We start from the raw sequence: 19930 nt of genomic DNA, 5'->3' as shown, positions 1-19930 counted from the left end.
TTGTTGCTGCTTATGTTTGCGGTTACTTGAGTTTGTTGTTTGTTGTTGCTTTTACCTGGTTGGGGATTTCCTTTGGCTCCCAACACTGCCTGCCTTCTTCCTTGTTAGAATTCTTTGCCAGACACGAGCTGAAGGACTGGTCTGAGTGGACTGCCCTTTGCTAAATTCTTTGATCTTTCAGTTGTTTGTCCTAGCTGAGCTTGCCTTTCTGAAGAGGGATGGCATATTCCCATTGTGTTTTATGGGATGGCTTAAAGGAAGATTTATTCAGAATAAATGGAAACATCTGCGTGTTTCATCTCGGCAGAAACGCAGCATGACACTGCATGGGAAGCTCTGGCTCCCTCTGTCTCTCCTGTCACCTTCATCATGTGCCAAGACACAGTGTGCGGTGGCTCTTCCTTCCATCCTGGCTGTGGGTACAACTGATGCAGAAGGAGAGCTAGCGACGGGGATGGTTGGCTTGGGATGGTGAAATAGTCTAGGCTACTTCAGAAAGGAGGTTCCTCCTGCCAGGGACTGGCCGTGGGGGAATGGAGAGGCAGTCTTTCTGTCTGACCTTGCTGTTTTTTCGCAGACAATTTACCTGTGCGTAATTTACCGATAGAAGTTTATATCTCAGGATGTGACCCATTACCGCCAATATTTCTGAATTCCAAAGTGTTTGTTAGTTTGCATTTCTTTCTGTGTTTTCATTTGCATTTTACAATGGACGTAAGTGAGAGTGGAAGCCCCTGGCTTTAGCAGTTGCATCAGAAGCCAGATCTCTTTGTTAGAGCTTTGAACTTGGGGTGGACATTTTTAATGGACTTTTCCATTGTAGGTTTCAGCACACCTTTTCTTTCTCTAGTGAAATTGCAGGTTGCCCTCTAGGATCCCTACACCCCTCTTGCCATGATTAGTGAGTTGGGGGCAGGTCTCTGATCTTAATTCAAGAAGGTGATCAAAAACATTGGAATATATTCACATCAGAACGATTCTCTGTGATTTATTACTTATCTGCAACTTTCTTCTACTGTCTAATTGAAGAGTAGAATTTTTAGGTCATAGTAAATCTTTTAGAACAAGAGGAAGAAAAAATGAAAAGATGTTCCAGGTGGCCCACATCTAATGTAAATCAGGTAAGCCCCTAAAGAGATGCATTAAACGCTTTTTTCTTTTCCCATTTTCAAGTGCAGTCCATGATTTGAAGGATTTAAAGTGCTGCTTAGTTTCCAAGGGAGGATTTGTTTTGCGTTTGAGTGTCTGCCCCGTGCTGGAGTGCTGCAACTCTGAAAACCAAGTTTAAAAAGTCCAGGTTCTTGTTCTTAATAGGTAATGTGAGAACAGAGTTGGTGAATGTGGGTGGATTTAATCCGGTGTAGGGGTGATTTTTTTTTTTTTTTTTTTGGACTCCTAATATTTTCTCAAGTTCGCCTGCAAGTTTTATTTGGGAGCAGTTGCTGCCCTGCCTGTGAAGTCTTCAGGAATCCACCATTCCACCTAGCGTGCCTACTGATGTCTTAAGCCTAAACTGGTACAATACCTAGGATTTAAGGAGTATGATCTCTGGGAATTAGGTCAACATTTTCCTTGTACAGCATTTAGAATCCATGGACTTTTTAGCTAACCAGAGGCTGGTAGACATATTCTGTCTCTCTCTCCCTCTCTCTGTCTCTCTGTGTTTTTTGAATTAAATTAAGGGTACAGTGTGTTTTGAGAGATTGTTATAATTGTTGTAGATTTCCGTTGCTTTACCCTTCTGTATTTTACTTGGGTTAATAAAGCATGAATTGATGGCGTCATTATGGCATATGAGGCTGCAGATGTAGAATGTTCCCATGGGCCAGCGTTAATGGAATCAAGATGGTACAGGAGAGCTGCCACCCGGCACCGTCACAGTCCTGAGGGCTGCCATGACATTTAAAAAATGTCTGCTGATGCCAGACAACTGGTTCCTTAGATTAATTAAAGTAAAATCTAACACCGATCCGGGGTTTTGATAAGACCACAGGGCTGTTGAGGTTGGAATCGGCTAGCGTTCAACACTGTTCTCATTAAAACAACATTGGAATTACCTTTATGGTTTCTCCTAAACTTTTCTTTTTAAATAACATCTTTATTGGAGTATAATTGCTTTACAATGTTGGTTAGTTTCTGCTGTATAACAAAGTGAATCAGCTATACCTACACATATATCCCCATATCCCCTCCCTGTTGTGTCTCCCTCCCACCCTCCGTATCCCACCCCGCTAGGTGGTCACAAAGGACCGAGCTGATCTCCCTGTGCTATGCAGCTGCTTCCCACTAGCTATCTGTTTTACATTTGGTAGTGTATATATGTCCATGCCACTCTCTCACTTCGTCCCAGCTTACCCTTCGCCCTCCCCTTGTCCTCAAGTCCATTCTCTACGTCTGCATCCTTATTCCTGTCCTGCCCCTAGGTTCTTCAGAACCTTTTTTTTTTTTTTTTAGATTCCATATATATGTGTTAGCATGTGGTATTTGTTTTTCTCTTTCTGACTTACTTCACTCTGTATGACAGACTCTAGGTCCATCCACCTCACTACAAATAAATCAATTTTGTTTCTTTTCATTGCCTTTATTATGTTAAGGTAAGTCCCCTCTATTCCATTGTATATATGTGCCACAGCTTCTTTACCCGTTCATCTGTCAATGGACACTTAGGTTGCTTCCATGCCCTGGCTATTGTAAGTAGTGCTGCAGTGTACATTGTGGTACATGACACTTTTTGAATTATGGTTTTCTCAGGGTATATGCCCAGTAGTGGGGTTGCTGGGTCATATGGTAGTTCTCTTTTTAGTTTTTTAAGGAACCTCCATACTGTTCTCCATAGTGGCTGTATCAATTTACATTCCCACCAGCAGTGCAAGAGGGCTGCCTTTTCTCCCCACCCTCTCCAGCATTTATTGTTTGTAGATTTTTTGATGATGGCCATTCTGACTGGTGTGAGGTGGTGCCTCATTGTAGTTTTGATTTGCATTTCTCCAGTGATTAGTGATGTTGAGCATCCTTTCATGTGTTTGTGGACAATCTGTTTATCTTCTTTGGAGAAATGTCTATTTAGGTCTTCTGCCCATTTTTGGATTGGGTTGTTTGGTTTTTTTTGATATTGAGCTGAATAAGCTGCTTGTATGTTTTGGAGATTAATCCTTTGTCAGTTGCTTCGTTTGCAAATATTTTCTCCCATTCTGAGGGTTGTCTTTTCCTCTTGTTTATGGTTTCCTTTGCTGTGCAAAAGCTTTGAAGTTTCATTAGGTCCCATTTGTTTATGTTTATTTCCATTTCTCTAGGAGGTGGGTCAAAAAGGATCTTGCTGTGATTTATATCATAGAGTGTTCTGCCTATGTTTTCCTCTAAGAGTTTGATAGTATCTGGCCTTACATTTAGGTCTTTAATCCATTTTGAGTTTATTTTTGTGTATGGTGTTAGGGAGTGTTCTAATTTCATTCTTTTACACGTAGCTGTCCAATTTTCCCAGCACCACTTACTGAAGAGGCTGTCTTTTCTCCACTGTATATTCTTGCCTCCTTTATCAAAGATAAGGTGACCATGTATGCGTGGGTTTATCTCTGGGCTTTCTATCCTGTTCCATTGATCTATATTTCTGTTTTTGTGCCAGTACCATACTGTCTTGATTACTGTAGCTTTGTAGTATAGTCTGAGGTCAGGGAGCCTGATTCCTCCAACTCCGTTTTTCTTTCTCAAGATTGCTTTGTCTATTTGGGGTCTTTTGTGTTTCCATACAAATTGTGAAATTTTTTGTTCTAGTTCTGTGAAAAATGTCACTGGTAGTTTGATAGGGATTGCATTGAATCTGTAGATTGCTTTGGATAGTATAGTCATTTTCACCATGTTGATTCTTCCAGTCCAAGAACATGGTATATCTCTGCATCTGTTTTTATCATCTTTAATTTCTTTCATCAGTGTCTTACAGTTTTCTGCATACAGGTCTTTTATCTCCTTAGGTAGGTTTATTCCTAGGTATTTTATTCTTTTTGCTGCGGTGATAAATGGGAGTGTTTCCTTAATTTCTCTTTCAGATTTTTCATCGTTATTGTATAGGAGTGCAAGAGATTTCTGTGCATTAATTTTATATCCTGCTACTCTACCAAATTCATTGATTAGCTCTACTAGTTTTCTGGTAGCATCTTTATGATTCTCTATGTATAGTATGTATGATTCTCTATGTATAGTATCTGCAAACAGTGACAGTTTTACTTCTTCTTTTCCGATTTGGATTCCTTTTATTTCTTTTTCTTCTCTGATTGCTGTGGCTAAAACTTCCAAAACTATGTTGAATAATAGTGGTGAGAGTGGGCAACCTTGTCTCTTTCCTGATCTTAGTGAAAATGGTTTCAGTTTTTCACCGTTGAGAACGATGTTGGGTCTGGGTTTGTCATATATGGCCTTTATTATGTTAAGGTAAGTCCCCTCTATGCCTACTTTCTGGAGGCTGAAAGTTCCTTTGGCTTCTGGACACCTGCAGATTTTCCTTCTTTTTGTTTGTTTGGTTTTTGTTTGCTTGTTTTCCCCCCAGTTTTATTGAGATACAGTTGATTCAGAAACACTGTATTAGTTTTAGGTGTACAGTTAATGATTTTGATATATGTATTATTGCAAAGTGCGCAGCACAGTAAGTTTAGCTATCATCCGTCGCCTCACTTGGGTACACATTCTTCTTGTGATGAGAGCTTTTAGGGTTTACTCTGTTAGCAGCTTCCCATTACGTGACACAGTATTGTTAACTTTAGTCACCAGGCTGCACATTACATTCCTGCAACATATTTATTTTATAACTGCACACTCGCACCCTTTGACCACCATCACGCATTTCACCTCACCCCCACCCCCACCTCTGGCAACCACCAGTCTGATCTCTGCATCTGTTACTTGGGTTTGTTTAGATTTCACTTATAAGTGACACCATGTAGTATTTGTCTTTCTCTTTCTGACTTATTTCACTTAGCATACTGCCCTCAAGGTCCATATGTGTTGTCGCTGATGGCAAAATTTCCTTCTTTTTATGGCCAATAGTAGTCCATTGTGTGTGTGTGTGTGTGTGTGTGTGTGTGTGTGTGCGCGCGCGCATCTATCTGTCTGTCTTTTATGTGTCTATCTGTCTATAACGTTTTCTTTATCCCTTCATCTGCTGATGGTCATTTAGGTTGTTTCCATATCTTGGCTATTATAAATAATACTGCAGTGAATATGGGCTTCAGATGTTTTTTAAGACCCTGTTTTCATTTCCTTCAGATAAATACCCAAGAGTGGAATTGTTGGATCATATGGTAGTTCTATTTTTAATTTTTTGAGGAACCTCTGTACTGTTTTCCATAGTGGCTGCACCGATTTACATTCCCATGAACAGTGCACAAGGGTTCCCTTTTCTTCACATCTTCACCAGCACTTGTTTTATTTTATTTTTTCTTGTTTATTTTTGATAATAGCCATTCTGACAAGTTTGAGGTGATCTGATTGAGGTTTTGATTTGCATTTCCCTGATGATTAATGATGCTGAACACCTTTTCATGTAGAGTAGTCCTGCCTTATCTGCGATTTCGCTTTCTACAGGTTCAGTACCTGCGGTCAACCTCAGTCTGAAAATATTAAAGTGAAAATTCCAGATATAAAGAGTTCATAAATTTTAAGTTACATGCTGTTCTGAGTAACGTGGTGAAATCTTGAGCTTTTGCTTTTGTTGCCTTTGCTTTTGGTTGTCATATCCAAAAAATCATGCCAGGACTGATGTTAAGGAGTTTATCCTCTGTGCTTTCTTCTAGAAGTTTTATGGTTTGAGGTCTTTAGAGCTTATTTTTGTGTATGATGTAAAGTACAGGTCTAGTTTTATTTTTCTGCATGTGACTGTCCAGTTTTCCCAACACCATTTATTGAAGAGACTGTCTTTTCCCCATTTCATATTCTTGGTGCCTTTGTCATAAATTATTTAACCATATGTGTGTGGGTTTATTTCAGGGCTCTCTATTCTGTTCCATTGATCTAAGTGTGTGTTTTTATGCCAATACTATACTGTTTTGATTGCTATAGCTTTGTGATATAGTTTGATATCAGGAAACATAATGCCTTTTTTAGCTTTGTTCTTCTTTCTCAAGATTGCTTTGGCTATTTGGTCTTCTGTGGTTCCATACAAATTTTAGGATTATTTTTTCTATTCCTATGAAAAATGCCATTGGAATTTTGATAGGAATTGCATTGCCTCTGAAGATTGCTTTGGTTGGAATGGACCTTTTAATTTTAATAATACTCTTCCATTCCACAAGCATGGGATATCTTTTTGTTTATTTATATCTTCAGTTCTTTCATCAATAGTTTTCAGTGTACAGGTCTTTCACCTCCTTGGTTAAATTTATTCTTAGTTAATTTGTCCTTTTTGATGCAAGGTAAATTGCATGGTTTTCTTACTTTCTCTTTCTGATAGTTTGTTTTTAGGGTATAGAAATGCAACTTATTTTTATATATTGATTTTGTGTCCTGAAACTTTACTGAGTTTATTTACTAGCTATAACCCGTTTTCAGTGGAGTTTTTAGGGTTTTCTATATAATGTCATTTGCAGATAGAGACAGTTTTACTTCTTTCTTTCCAATTTGGATGCCTTTTATTTCTTTTTCCTTGTCTTGTTCCTGATCTTAGAGGAAAAGCTATTAGCTTTTCACTATTGAATATGCTGTTAGCTGTGGGCAGATTTTCCATATTGAGGGCTTTTGGAGAAATGGTTTCTGGGCTTTCAGTTTTGGCTGATGCATTTTTGTTTCATCGTTTTAGAATTCCATCTTCAGAATGTTATATAACATACACTAAAACTCAGCCTTGGAGATTACTTGAGATTGTGTAAAATATATGTTAAATAAAATAAATTGGAATAAATTAAGTGAAATAAGTTTTAAAAGTTTCATATGGAAGTATGTTCCTTTATTTTATTTTAAAAATCTCTATTACCTGTATTATTTTACTTACAAGTGTGTTTGTTATAGAATATTTGGGAAGTGAAAAAATATAAAGAAAAAAACTACCCAGAGTTAATAATCTGTTTCTAATTTGCGATGTCTCTGTTAGGCTCAGTATCTCTCTGTTTATCTTTTCTCTCTTTCTCATATATAATTATTGCATTTATGATATATTCTGCATTTATAAGTGCATGATGTATATATTAGACACACACACACCCTGCTGTGGACTGCACTGTTTCCCTCCAAAATTCATATGTTGAAACCCTGATCCTCAGTGTGACTGTATTTAGAGATAGAGCATTTAGGAGGAAATTACGGTAAGGTTAAGTGAAGTTATAAGGATAGGATCCTAATCCAAAAGGCCTGTAGCCTTATCATTCTCTCTCCCCCATTGTGTGCACACACCCAGGAAAGGCCACGTAAGCACACAGTGAGATGGTGGCCTCCTACAGGCCAAGAGAAGAGACCTCAGAATAAATCTTACCTTGCCGACATCTTGATCTTGGACTTCCCAGCCCCTAGAACTGTGGAAAATTAATTTCTGTCGTCTGTCCCATATAGTCTCTAGTATTTTGTTGTGGCAGCCCAAGCTAACACACACAAACACACACACACACACACACACACACACACACACACACACACACACTCGAATCAAATGTCTGTATACCCTTCATGAACATTTTAAACAGAAACTGAAGTCATTTTCTATGTAATCTAGCAGACAGTTTTAAGTTTACCTGGCAAGTAGTAGCAGATGCTCGTAAGTGTGAGCTGAATGAGTTGCAGAAGAAGCTGGCTGGAGGATAAACTGTAGCACTTACCCTTTGGGCATCCTCAGAGTGCACCCAGCAGAGCAGAGGTGTCAGTCCTTTGGGGGATACTGAAAATTATGGATGTGAAATACCTGGGAGTGTAAAATAATACCCACACCCGGGTCCATCTTTAAATGGGATGCTTATTTAAAGGACCAGTGCAGGGCTCAGGCATGGTGTTTTAGAAACTCCTTGAGTGACCTACTGGTTTAGCAGTTGAAACAAGCAGTGTATGGATATAAAGGCAGTAGTCATTTTTGACTGAGATGCAGGTGATCGGGCCAGGTAACTGTGGTCATCGAGAGGAAGGGTCCCCCGTGGCTCTACGTGTTTCCCCAGGGAGGGGAAGGATGGGTAAGATTCAGGAGGGGAAAGAACTAGAAAGCTGTCCCAAGAAGCCATTATCCCTTGAGCAAAGGCTGGAGGCGGAGACAAGTGTGACGTATTTCTGTGGGTAAGAAACGAGCAAGCCAGCTTTACAAGACCGAAGTTTAAGGCCAATGTCAGATTGAAGCTTTCTGGATTACAGCACACCACTTAAAGTGATCCTTTCACTCTGCTTTCTTACCTTGGGTTCAAGTTTGTACTGTATAAAAATGCCCTTGTAGAACCTTCTGGTGAACCCTCCTGAGTATTTTGGGCTTCCGTTTAGGTCAAATATACCAAGGTACTTGTGTTCACAAGACCCTGCTCCACTTAAAAAGTCTAGTTAAATATTAATGTGAGGAAATTTGCTCTTGCATATTTTCACACGTAATTTCTTTAATTGGTATTATGCATTTTGCCTAATTTAAATACCGACATCTGGGTGATTTGCTCAGCCAGCGGAGGACTGTTTAATCAGAAAGATGTACATAGCATCTCTCTGAACTGCCTGCCAGCAGTTAGCTGTTTAGCGTTAAATAGAGAATGATGTTCTGCAGTGGGAGGTGTAGTGGAAATTGAACTGCCCCAAGAGCTTCTGTTCATTAAAGGGACAATATTAATTCTATTTACTGTTTAGGGGCTGACTCCCAACAATGCCAGGAAATGTCGGCTTGCTGGTACCGGGGAGGTGAGGAGGTAGTCAGGTTCTTCCCTCCTGTTTCTGCCCCGGTGAGTCCGGGACTGTTCTCCGTCTGTTCTAAGTGTGTCTCTTTTGACTGCAGGTACTGTAATGTGGATTGTTTGAAAGTCTTGTAAAAAGCAAGGCTTTTGCATTCCTACTTCAGTTTTTATGATGTAATAGGTGCCAATCTGATATCAACTTCCTGATGCTAGCTAGGTACAGATGTTGTGGACACTTGTTAAATTATTTATGATGATTATCTTTTGGAATCCATTCATATGTAAACAACATTCCCTTATCAGCTTCTGACTTTTTCTGGCCATTTTAAGCATTCTTTTGAGGTTCAGGAGCTGCTTTTGCCTGGCAGGGAACGTATAAATAGGACTGGTGAGAGACAGTCTCGGCCCTGGAGTCAGAGCAGTAGTTTGCCTTCCACTGACCCCAGCCTGCTCTCTCATTCCCTGGGCTTGATGTGTTGTCCTGGACCCACTATTTGCTTTCTGGAGGAGCAGACAGACAATACACTAATACATAATTTTGATAGACTGGAGTGCTCTGAAAACAGCAAGCCAGGTGGAGTGATGGAATGTCCCTGGGAGGGGGGGGCGGGAGGAGGGGTGTGCTTCCTCTCTAGGAGGTGAGCTTTACGTGAGCAAGGACCTTGTCCACCTTACTGGTGTCTTTGATCTTTAGAGAGCAGGCACCATGTGTGGTAAGAGCTGACTGACAAGAAGGGCCCAGCCACAAGATTTAGGGGAGACTTTCCCAGGCAAGCGGGGACAGCGTGTGCAAAGGCCCTGCAGTGGGAATGAGGAAGCTGCTGTGGCTGGAGCGTTGGGAGTCGTGTGGAGAGTAGAGGGGGTGAGGTTGGAGAGGTGGGTAGGGGCCAGACGAAGTGAGCTGCTGGTGCCACTTTATTCCAAATGCATGAGAATATTGTAGAGTTTTCTGTGTGACCTCTTGACATTCTGGAAAGAAGGCTCTGGCTGTTGCATGGAGAACAGACTGTAGGCTGGCAAGAGAGGAAGCAGAAGGACAGTTGGATGTCAGAGACCAGGCAGGAGGTGGTGGTGGCAGTGGCGGTGGAGACGGAAGGTCCTGGATGATTTTGCTGCCATGCGGGTAGACCTGCTGATGGTTGGCTGTGGGGTTAGAGGCAAGGAGAAGAACAGGGTGACTTCTAGGTTGACCCACTTGATCCTTCCTTTCTTTTTTCAACCTGTGGATTGCTAATTCTGCCTTCTCACCAGAACCATCTCCTTCCTTAATCCTCATTCTGATGAAGGTTGATTCCTGGTGCTCCCTGGCCTCTCTGGGTCTGTGGTACCTGCCAGGCCTTTTCAGTGTAGGTAGATTTCCAGTCCTGAACTCTCACAGGCTGTTCTTTCCCTTCCCTGTGTTTGTAGTTTAAGAAAATCTTTTACCATTCCAAGAGCATTAATAGAGCTCTCACACGAAGGCTTCTGTGTTGCCAGTCAGCCCTTGCAGGGACATGGAACATGCTTCTAGCCAGCAAATGTTGTTTTTCTTCACTTCACCATGCTCTCTGGGAGCATAGCAAGAATAAAAAGTTGTTTCCTGGAGGAAAGTGAAGGGGAGATCCTTATTCCTTTTCATCGCTGCTGGTTCAGGTTACATGAACAAAGGGTGGAGGAAGGTGGGATGGTGATTGAAGCACAGCTTCATCGACTCTCTGGTAATCTTGGTGGCTGTTTCCTTCCTCTGTTAGACGGACAGGATTCTGTCTTTGTGCACGAGAATGTACGAGAAACTGAATGCCAATGTGTGTACTTTCAGGATTCCAGAGCTAATTGGTTTGTGTTGACAATGACTATTTACCATTTGTATATTATGAAAGAAACATGCAAATTACTTGACAACACTTTCTAGTCAAATTGGTGAGCGATTTTTTTTTTTTTGCGGTACGCGGGCCTCTCATGGCTGTGGCCTCTCCCGTCGCGGAGCACAGGCTCCGGACGCGCAGGCCCAGCGGCCGTGGCTTACGGGCCCAGCTGCTCCGCGGCATGTGGGATCCTCCTGGACCGGGGCACGAACCCGTGTCCCCTGCATCGACAGGCGGACTCTCAACCACTGCGCCACCAGGGAAACCCGGTGGGCGATTTTTAATGTCAACAATATCCGCTTGGTGAGCTGTCTAGAAAGTGTTACTGGGAACCGTCAGGATTTCGTTTTCCTAGCAATAAAAATCTTGCAAACTCCCCCCATTTCCTTATTTCTCATTACGAGGAATATGTAAAACAGTTGAGAAGGGTGTCTTTACTTAAGGTTCATCAGTCTAAACTATTTGTTGCATGGCGTCCACCAAGCTATTCCTTCCATCCCAGTTCCGCCTCCCTTTTCCCTCTATTCCTAGTCATCCCAAGCATCCTTGCCAGGTTCATCTTCTGAGTATCAGCCAGTTCTGTTTTCAAAATTCTCAGTGCCTTCCCGGTTTCTGAATCAAATAATGACCATCGGCCTGGCTTTTCCAGACCAAGTTTATCGGTTAAATGAATGTCCAGTGGTCCCTTGTGTATGTGCCCGTGTTTTCTGCCACCGGACCTTTGCTCAAGAGACCCCTCCCCCCACACCTGGAGCACCCTTGTCTTCTTCCTTTTTGTAGCCAGCTGAATACCTGTTCTTGACTGTGGAGAATAGGCGTTGGAGATGACATCACACATTTCAAAGAAATGAAGAGATAACAGCAGAAACACCTCCACGAACTCACTAACAGGAAGCCGATGAAGAGGGCCGTGAGCTGGCCGCTGAGGAGGGGAGGCCGGGGTGGGGTTCCTAGGCCTTCATCTCAGGAGCTGAGTCAGCGAGGACTCTAGAAGCCCTCCCCACACCCTCAGATCTGGGGAGGAACACGGTGATTTTCCTCTTCTTATGGAGGAATCATAGAAATGGCGGCAACTGGGATGAAGTGGAAAGCAGAGCTGAGTCTCTGAGACCAGGGAGCCTGAGAGCCAGTGTTCCCACTGCAGTGGGCTCTCCTTGCAGGCAGGAGGAAGGCGCCCGGTGGAGGATATTTAATGACCTTTGTTAAGAGAGGCCAGAGCCCAGGAATTCGAACAAAGCCTTTACCGTGCCTCAGTTGAGACCTCCTGGCCCTGTCACTCAATCTGGCTAGAGAACGGTGGGTAGAACACAGACCCACTCAGTCTTCAAACTAGAAAGATCACAGATGGGGCAACAGTAGGAAAAGAGTCAAGGAGTTGCCTATCTTGTGTTGGAGCAGCAGAATTTCCGGAGAGATACACCTGAGCACACACAGATGAAGAAAAAAAGTAAGGCGGTTATATAAACATAGGTGCGATGGATGGATGGATAGACGGACGGATGGATAGGCAAAGAGAAAGAAAAAAAGGGGATATAGCATGTAAAAGAGAAAACATCCGGAGCTAGATGAAAACATACCTCAAGGCATAGAAGGGAAGTCCTTACAGTTGTTTCATTCTGTGGAACAAGTTAATGAAAAGTGTGAATTCAGTAAACACAGCAAGATGATTAAAGGGGAATGAGATGAAAAAAGAGAGATTGCAGATCTACAGAAAGACTGAGGTCCCCAACAACAACCACTGCAGGACCAATAAATAAAATTAGAAATACCAAAGGAAAGAATAGATGCCACTGAAATCAAATTACTAAAAATTAAAGGCTTGATAGTCTCAGTGAACACAAGTGAAGTGATCATGACATTAAAGCAATCAGAAGTTAAAAGATGAAAAGACAATGTACTGTAAGGATAATTGGCATCCCTGAAGTAGACAGTCAGCATATGAAACCGAAAATGGAATATAAAACAAGGTAACTTTCAGGAAATGAAAAAGAAACAAACAAAAGAACTGCGTCTGCAGATTAGAAGAATGTATCATGTTACTGGAAAATTCAGAGAACAGAATGTTTAACACCAATACCTATCCTAATTAAGCTATTGAATTTCAAAGGTAAAGGAAAAAATCTTCAGACATCCAGGCAGAAAACCAAATTATCTGCCATAGACCAAAAGTCAGACTGGCTTCATATTTCCTTAGTGCAGCATTTAATTTCTGAAGAGAGTGGAGCCAACTACCTCCTCCACATTCTGAGTGAGAGAGGAGGTATGAACACGACCCAGAGTGACACAGCTTCGGTGTCGTTCAGGTGCAAGGGCAGAACGTGGATATTCTCAGACATCTATAAGCTTGGGGAATGGTACTTAAAACCAAAACACATAGGAAAAAACGCAGACACAGTGCTGTCAACCTCTAAATGTGTTTTGTAACGTCTTAACTTAGAAGCATATTTTAGGAAGTGTCTGTTGTAGTGAAGAAACATTTGGTTGAAATTCAACAAATACTTCAGTTGCTTTTCTCCTTCTGTTAAATTCAAATGAAGTCACATACAATTTTTTTTTTAATTAAAAAGCATGTATGCTAGAGGAAGGATAATTTCATTTTTTATGAAAGTCCTCCTGTCTGCCTGACCCCCTCCCTCCTCCTCATACCCGCACTGGGCAGGTGCTCTAAGCCCTGGCTGTGGTGACCCCTCCTCTTCTGATCAGTGCTGTTGGCCTCGGGTTTGCAGAAGTTAAGTGCTCCTTCTGCTGTGAGGCAACTCCATACAACGCTCCTAGTTAGGGAAGCACATGATTCTTCAAAGACTGAGTTTCCACCAGAAAAATTCTGACAACTTAGAATCACTTACGACTTCCAGTGCCGAATAATCAGCACTTCTTGAGTGACTGCTCTGTGCCTGGTGGAACCATATTCCCCACACATACTCCGTGTGAGGAAGCACAGTTTCTGCCCTTTGAGAACCCTTAGTTCAGGTAGGCCAGACACATCGCCAAAATTTTCCCAGTATTTCCCAAGCAAGATCTGGCTCTCAGGAAGGCTTCTTGAAAGGGAAACATAGGCTTCTTATTGACAAGTTTTTGTCTTGATTTTCACCTCTTTATTCAGGAAGGTTGTTGCATTTTGACAGACACAGTGCTGGATATTTGTTCGTTTTTTAAATTAATTAATTATTTTGGGCTGCGTTGGGTCTTCACTGCTGCACGCAGGCTTCTCTGTAGTTGCCGCGAGCGGGGGCTACTCTTTGTTGCGGTGCCCGGGCTTCTCATTGCGGTGGCTTCTCATGTTGCAGAGCATGGGCTCTAGTCACGTGGGCTTCAGTAGTTGTGGTGTGCGGGCTCAGTAGTTGTGGCTTCCAGACTCTAGAGCACAGGCTCAGTAGTTGTGGTGCACGGGCTTAGTTGCTCCATGGCATGTGGGATCTTCCCGGACCAGGGCTCGAACCCGTGTCCCCTGCACTGGCAGGCGGATTCTTAACCACTGCACCACCAGGGAAGTCCCCAATGCTGGATTTTAAGGATGTGATATTGTGAGGAAAAGAGGGAGGATTCCTGCTGAGTCTAATGAAGGGGTATGGGGGTTATATGGGACACGCCCAATGAGCCAGGCCCTTGTGGCTTCTCCCTTTGATCTGGGCAGTCCTGCCGGCCACTCACCTGAACCGCCGGCAAGTACCAGAGGATTTGCTGCCACCATCTCAGCCCTTGACACAGGTTTTAGATTTAGGGGTTGAAAAAAACTTATTGAACGTATTTTTGGAAATGTGATGAACGTAATGTTTGAGTGGATACTGTCTTTTTATACTTTTTGTCAGGCGGTAGTTTCCTTTTTATACAAATATTGGTTGCCAGAAGCTTTGTTTGAATACAAAATATGTGCAGCTGTACATATTTGACCACTTTCTTTTTTTGGGACCCCGTGTGCCTGGAGTTGGGAAAGGGATCCCCAGCTCTGTTCTGTTAAGTATTCCATCTTATCAAAGAGGTATTTCATCATTTATGTATGACAGTAGGTGCCACTCAATAAATATTTTATAAGTGATAGATATTTTTGTCTGAAATTACTTTTTCACTCGAACAATGATTTAAACTCCCGTTTTTAGTTTTATGAGGTGACACTTTTATAATATCATATAGTGAATGCAGCTTGAATGTCATAGAGCTTTAGGGCAGCATTAATCATAAATTCATATGCCCCCATTCCCAATCCTGAGAGACTTTTTCTTAATTCAGATTTTACCCATTTTGTGTACGGAAGTGTGTGTGTGTGTGTGTGTGTGTGTGAGTTTGTGTGTGTGTGTTGGGGATGGGTGGGGACAAGTAATGCTTTTGACCTAATGGCTCTGAAGTTATGAATTTCAAATGATTTTCTAAGTCTATGAGATTTATTTTAAGGAAGGAAGAAAAAGTGCTTTTCAATGGGTTAAAAAAAAAAAAAGAATATCAAACTAAACGGGGATGTAGTGCAAAACAGTTTCTGTAGTTTGAGTGGGAGCTATTAGAGTTTAAAATACTGCCCCCCCGCCCCCTTTTGGTTTATTGTCCACTTTTATGCAGAAAGAAAATACATATGTCTCTGGACTTAGGAGAAACAGTCCCTCTCCTTTTCACATGGATCTGGAAGCCTGGAGCAGTCCATGGCCAGGAGCCACCTACCGTGCGCGCAGCGCGGTCACAGTTCAGAGCTAGCAGGCCTTGTTTCATGAGATGGGGCTGTATGAGTAAATTCTCCAGTGTAATATATATCTTTAAAAAGAAAAATCACAGACTTTCCACTTCTGTTTGAGCTCTGTGGGCAAGAGGAAAAGCACGAATTCTACCGATGTCGGAGAGGCAGGAGTCGGGGTTCGTTTATTTAGAGCGCTCATTGTAGCCAGGATTTGCAAGGGCCTCGGTGCGGCCTATCAGGATGAACGAAGTCTCCGGCCTCCAAGCCTGAGGTTCTGGGCCCCGGAGAGGAAGCCCGTCTGATAAGAGAAGTAATTGAAGAACAGTGCTACGCTTCATTTCCTTTTCTTGAAGTTAAGTTATGCATTGGTCATTTTCTCTGCATATCTATTTAATGGTTGTTAAATTAAATTGCTTTCCCTCAAGTGGTGATTTTTATTTATTTATTTTTTAAACCATCTTTTTTCCTTGCTCCGCTCCATTGCCCTCTGGCCCGACTCCAACTCCGCGTGTGTGCGGTGGAGGCCCCAGTGTCTGCAGAGGTGAAGGCTGGGGACTTCTCTCTCTCCCCCAGCCCTTTCCCAGAACCTCGCAGGGTCCCCTTGTCTGCAGGGTTGTGAGGTTCTGAATTCTTCAGCTAGAGAATGTAGACTGTTTTAACATTTAGATGATACAGAATCCATTTATTTGATCCAGGAATATGAAGAGTTCCACTTTTGTTTCGGGCAGCTCTGGGCTTTGGAGTCCAGAGCTGTGCTGTGCTCAGTGTGTCCCGTCACAGGAGTGGGTGAGGAAGAGGCTCGCTCGGAGCATCTCTGACCCGGGGCCCCCGTTGGCAGCACGGGGCTGTCTCCTCTGCTGCTTCCGTCAGCCTGTGGTCACAGAGCACAGTGTCCTGCTCTTGGATGGGCCCCAGTCTCCACTCAGCACAGCCCAACCTCAAGGCTGGAGTTTTCACCTTCACTCTTCTGGGGTTTGCCTGTTTTCCACCTGGGAATTGCCTCAAAGCCTGGTTTTTGAGGGGTTTTTTTGCCTTAGGGCAGATGGGCCTGATGGTGAAGGGCCTCTCAGTCTCTTCCTTGTGAGATTGCTCTTGACCTTCCTTCCTGCATCTCTCTGAACTCGGAGTATCTACCCACTCATTCATTCACTTGACAGATATTAATTGAGGAGCTCCTCTGTGCCAGGCACGAAATAAGGCACCGGGTTACATTCTAGTCAGGAGACAAGTGATAAACTTGTATACAACGTGTCATAGAGTGATAATTGCTAAGAGAGAAACAAATCAGGACAAGAGAGGTTGGTGGCTGCTCTCTTGTGTGGGGTGATGGGGAGGGTGGCTTCTGCGCAGAGGAAATGAGGGCCGAGTTATGTATGAATTGAAGGCAGTTCTTCTCAACTGGGGCACACTTTGTTCCCCAGGGGACACTTGTCGGTGTCTGGAGGCATCTTTGGTTGTCACAACCTCGGAGGAGGGATGTGTGTTACTGGCATCTGGTGGGTAGAGGCCAGGGATGCTCTAAATGTCCTCCAGTGCCCAGGGCAGCCCCCCCACAGTGGAGAATCATCTGCTCCAAAATGTTAGTGGTGCCAAGGTTGGGAAGCCCCGCTCTAGGGGAAGAGAAGGAGTAGACAGGAACAGAGGAAACAGCAATGACCAAAGCCCTGAGGTGAGGGCCGGCTGGCAAGTTTGAGGAACAGCAAGGAGCTGGGGTTCCGGGAGAGGAGTGGGTGGGGGGCAAGCGGCAGGAGGTCAGCAAGGGGTGAGGTCACTTGGAGCTTTGTAGACCCTTGCAGAGACTTTGGGTTTTACTCAGAGAAGAGGAGGCCGTGTAATTGACCCGAGAAAAGGAGTGGCCTGCCCTGCCGTCCGTCTGGCTGCCGGGGAGAGCGTGGGCTCTGGCTGAGGCACGAGTGGGTGTGGCCAGGGTTACTGAGGCCATCCCAGTGAGGGTGATGGTACTTGGGGCCAGGCAGCAATGTGGTGCCGTGGTTTGTCGTCAGATTGGGGGCCTATTTTGAAGGTGGAGTCAACACCGAGTGCCTTAGGGTTTAGAGAATGGAGCAAAGGACAGCCTGATGTTTGGTCCAGGCAACTGTAAGGAAGATTGGTGTTTACCGAGAAGGGCTAGTGTGCAGGTTTGGGAGGCAAGGGGGCATCAGGGCTGGTCTTTCAGGGTGTTAAGTGTGAGCCGCCTGCTTGGTAGCCCCACAGGTATACCGAGGCAGGCAGGTTTATATACACGAGGATGGAGTTTTAAGGGAGAGGTCTGCCTGGAGATTTGAGAGTTGTCAGCATACAGTCAAGCCCTCCGTATCTGCGGGTTCCACATCCACAGATCCAACCGACCACCGGTCACAAATATTCAGAGAAAAAAAAATTTCAGATAGTTCTCAAAAGCAAAACTTGAATTTGCCATGCTCCAGCAAATATTTACATAGCATTTTCACTATGTCTGCAACTATTTACGTAGCATTTATGTTGTATTAGGTATTATAAGTAATCTAGAGATGATTGAAAATATAGGGGAGGATGTGCGTAGGATATATGCAAATGATGTCCTTTTATATAAGGGACTTGAGCATCCTTGGATTTTGGTATCTTCAGGGGTCCTGGAACCAATCCCCCATGGATACCCAGGGACAACTGTGTAGATTGCAGGTAAAGTCAGGAGTCAGGATGAGATCATCAAGGGAGTGACTGTAGACACTAGAGTCCCTGGGATGAAAGACTCCATGGAAGTGGGTTCAAGAGAGAGCCGGAGAGGGGGAAACTAGAGGACCGCAAGTAGGAAACTCTTTGGAGGTGGTTTCCTCTAAAGGGGCACAGAGAAATTGGTGGCAGCTGGAGGGAGATGCAGGACCAAGGGAGGTGGTGGTGGTGGTGGTTGATGGGAGCTCTGTAGCAGATTTGTGTGTAGGTGGGAATGATCAGTGGATAGAAGGTGATGCAGGGCACAGCGGGTCAGTTATGTCTGGTGCACAGTAGTGAATGCACAGGAAAGGGTTGCTTTCAGGTCCATGTGCAGTTTGACCCTAGTAACTGGAAAGAAGAACCAACAAGTCAGGAGACTTCTAGGTATTAAGTGAAATAAAGGTTCTGAAGAGGGAGAAAGATTGCTTTCTGGTCTAGCGGTCCTAGAACCCTTCCTAAAGAAGGCAGGATTTGAGCTTAGCTTCATATATATGTGTGTGTGCGTGTGTGTATTCATATATACACACATATATATGTATATATATGAATCTGTATCAGGCAATAAATTTATTTCATTTTATGAGCTTTTTGTATGTTCCAAGCTCACTTTGCCTACCATATGCCACGATTTCAACACGAAGCTTACAATCCATTTTTCTTGCAGTTTTCTTGGTAAGAAATAAAACATTGTTCATTTTCGCACTCTAAAGAGAACCTAATACGAAGTTTTCTTTCCTCAAAGTAACCTTTTCCTTTTCTTTCCCTCGTAATTTCAGGAACAAACCCTGGCCCTGAGGAAAGAAGGAATTGGGGTCGTTCTGGATTCCGAGCTGCCCCATTTAATTGGCATTGATGACGACCTTCTGAGCACTGGCATCATCTTATATCATTTGAAGGTAGAAACTGCTTTCCTGGAACATTCTCATCTTGGTTGCAGCTTTCCCTGTGGACACTCGCAAGGTTTAGTGCGATACTCCGTGTCCACGAACGCAGCTACGACTCTGAAGAATATACAACAAATCCTTGAGTCCTTTGGGGATTCTGAGAAGTTCATTGGGATTCGGTGGTATTAGAAATTTCTGTTTTATGTAGTCCTAAAGCTAAATGAAGATCCGTTCACTTTGCCCTCTAATTTGTAGACTCAGCAAGAGGGAGGTAGGGAACAAAAAGGCAGACAGACTGAGGAAGAAAAGTTACCAGCACCCGAACTGGGATTTGTTGTATATACAGTTTCCTGGTCCCTTGTGTTAATTATAAAGTTGTGTCTCTTGCCTACATCGTTGGGCCTGGTCCCGAGCAGCGTATCCCTGTCAAGAGAGCAGAATTTCCACATCAATATCAGTGGTGGCCTCTGTAACCTTGACCTTAGTATCTTCTGTCTGATCCATGACTTCAAATGAGAATGGTGTTACGCTTGTGCTTTGAGGGCTCCCCTAAACCATATTTATTTATTTATTTATTTATTTTTCCTTTTGTATCTGGTTTATTTCACTTAGCATAATGTTTAGCCATGCTGTAACATGTATCAGTACTTCATTCCTTTTTATGGTTGGATAATATTCCAGTGTATGTACCACACTTTATTTGTCCGTGGATGAATATTTGGGTTGTTTCCACTTTTTGGGTATTATGAATAATGCTGCTATACACATCAGCACACAAGTATCTGTTTGAATGCTTGTTTTGAATTCCTTTAGATATATCCTAAGCCATATCTTTAGGTACAAAGAAACCCCTGGCCACTAGAGGAGAGACTTGTCAGAAGGGATTGGGAACATCAGTGAGATTGCTGTCACAGGCAGGTTATTGATGGCAAAACAGGAGCCCAACCCTTGTCGAGCCCTGAGCCTCAGGAGTCCTGGCCTTTTTCGGACACCACGGGCTGTTGTTACAGAGCC

At 43.2% G+C, this 19930-nt stretch overlaps 1 protein-coding gene across 4 annotated transcripts in view; it reads left to right on the top strand.

The window, feature by feature from the left end:
• The window catches only part of KIF16B (kinesin family member 16B), a 276855-nt gene that overhangs the window by 112747 nt on the left and 144178 nt on the right, over positions 1 to 19930 (top strand). For all 4 annotated transcript variants that reach the window (XM_033429440.2, XM_049699212.1, XM_012533190.3 and 1 more), the window contains exon 13: positions 18809 to 18928. In XM_033429440.2, the coding sequence (XP_033285331.1) occupies positions 18809 to 18928 (120 nt within the window). The remainder of the gene's footprint in view (positions 1 to 18808; positions 18929 to 19930) is intronic.

Source organism: Orcinus orca, chromosome 16, assembly GCF_937001465.1.
Source record: "Orcinus orca chromosome 16, mOrcOrc1.1, whole genome shotgun sequence".
Lineage (NCBI taxonomy): Eukaryota > Metazoa > Chordata > Mammalia > Artiodactyla > Delphinidae > Orcinus > Orcinus orca.
This window is presented reverse-complemented; position numbering and strand designations above follow the sequence as displayed.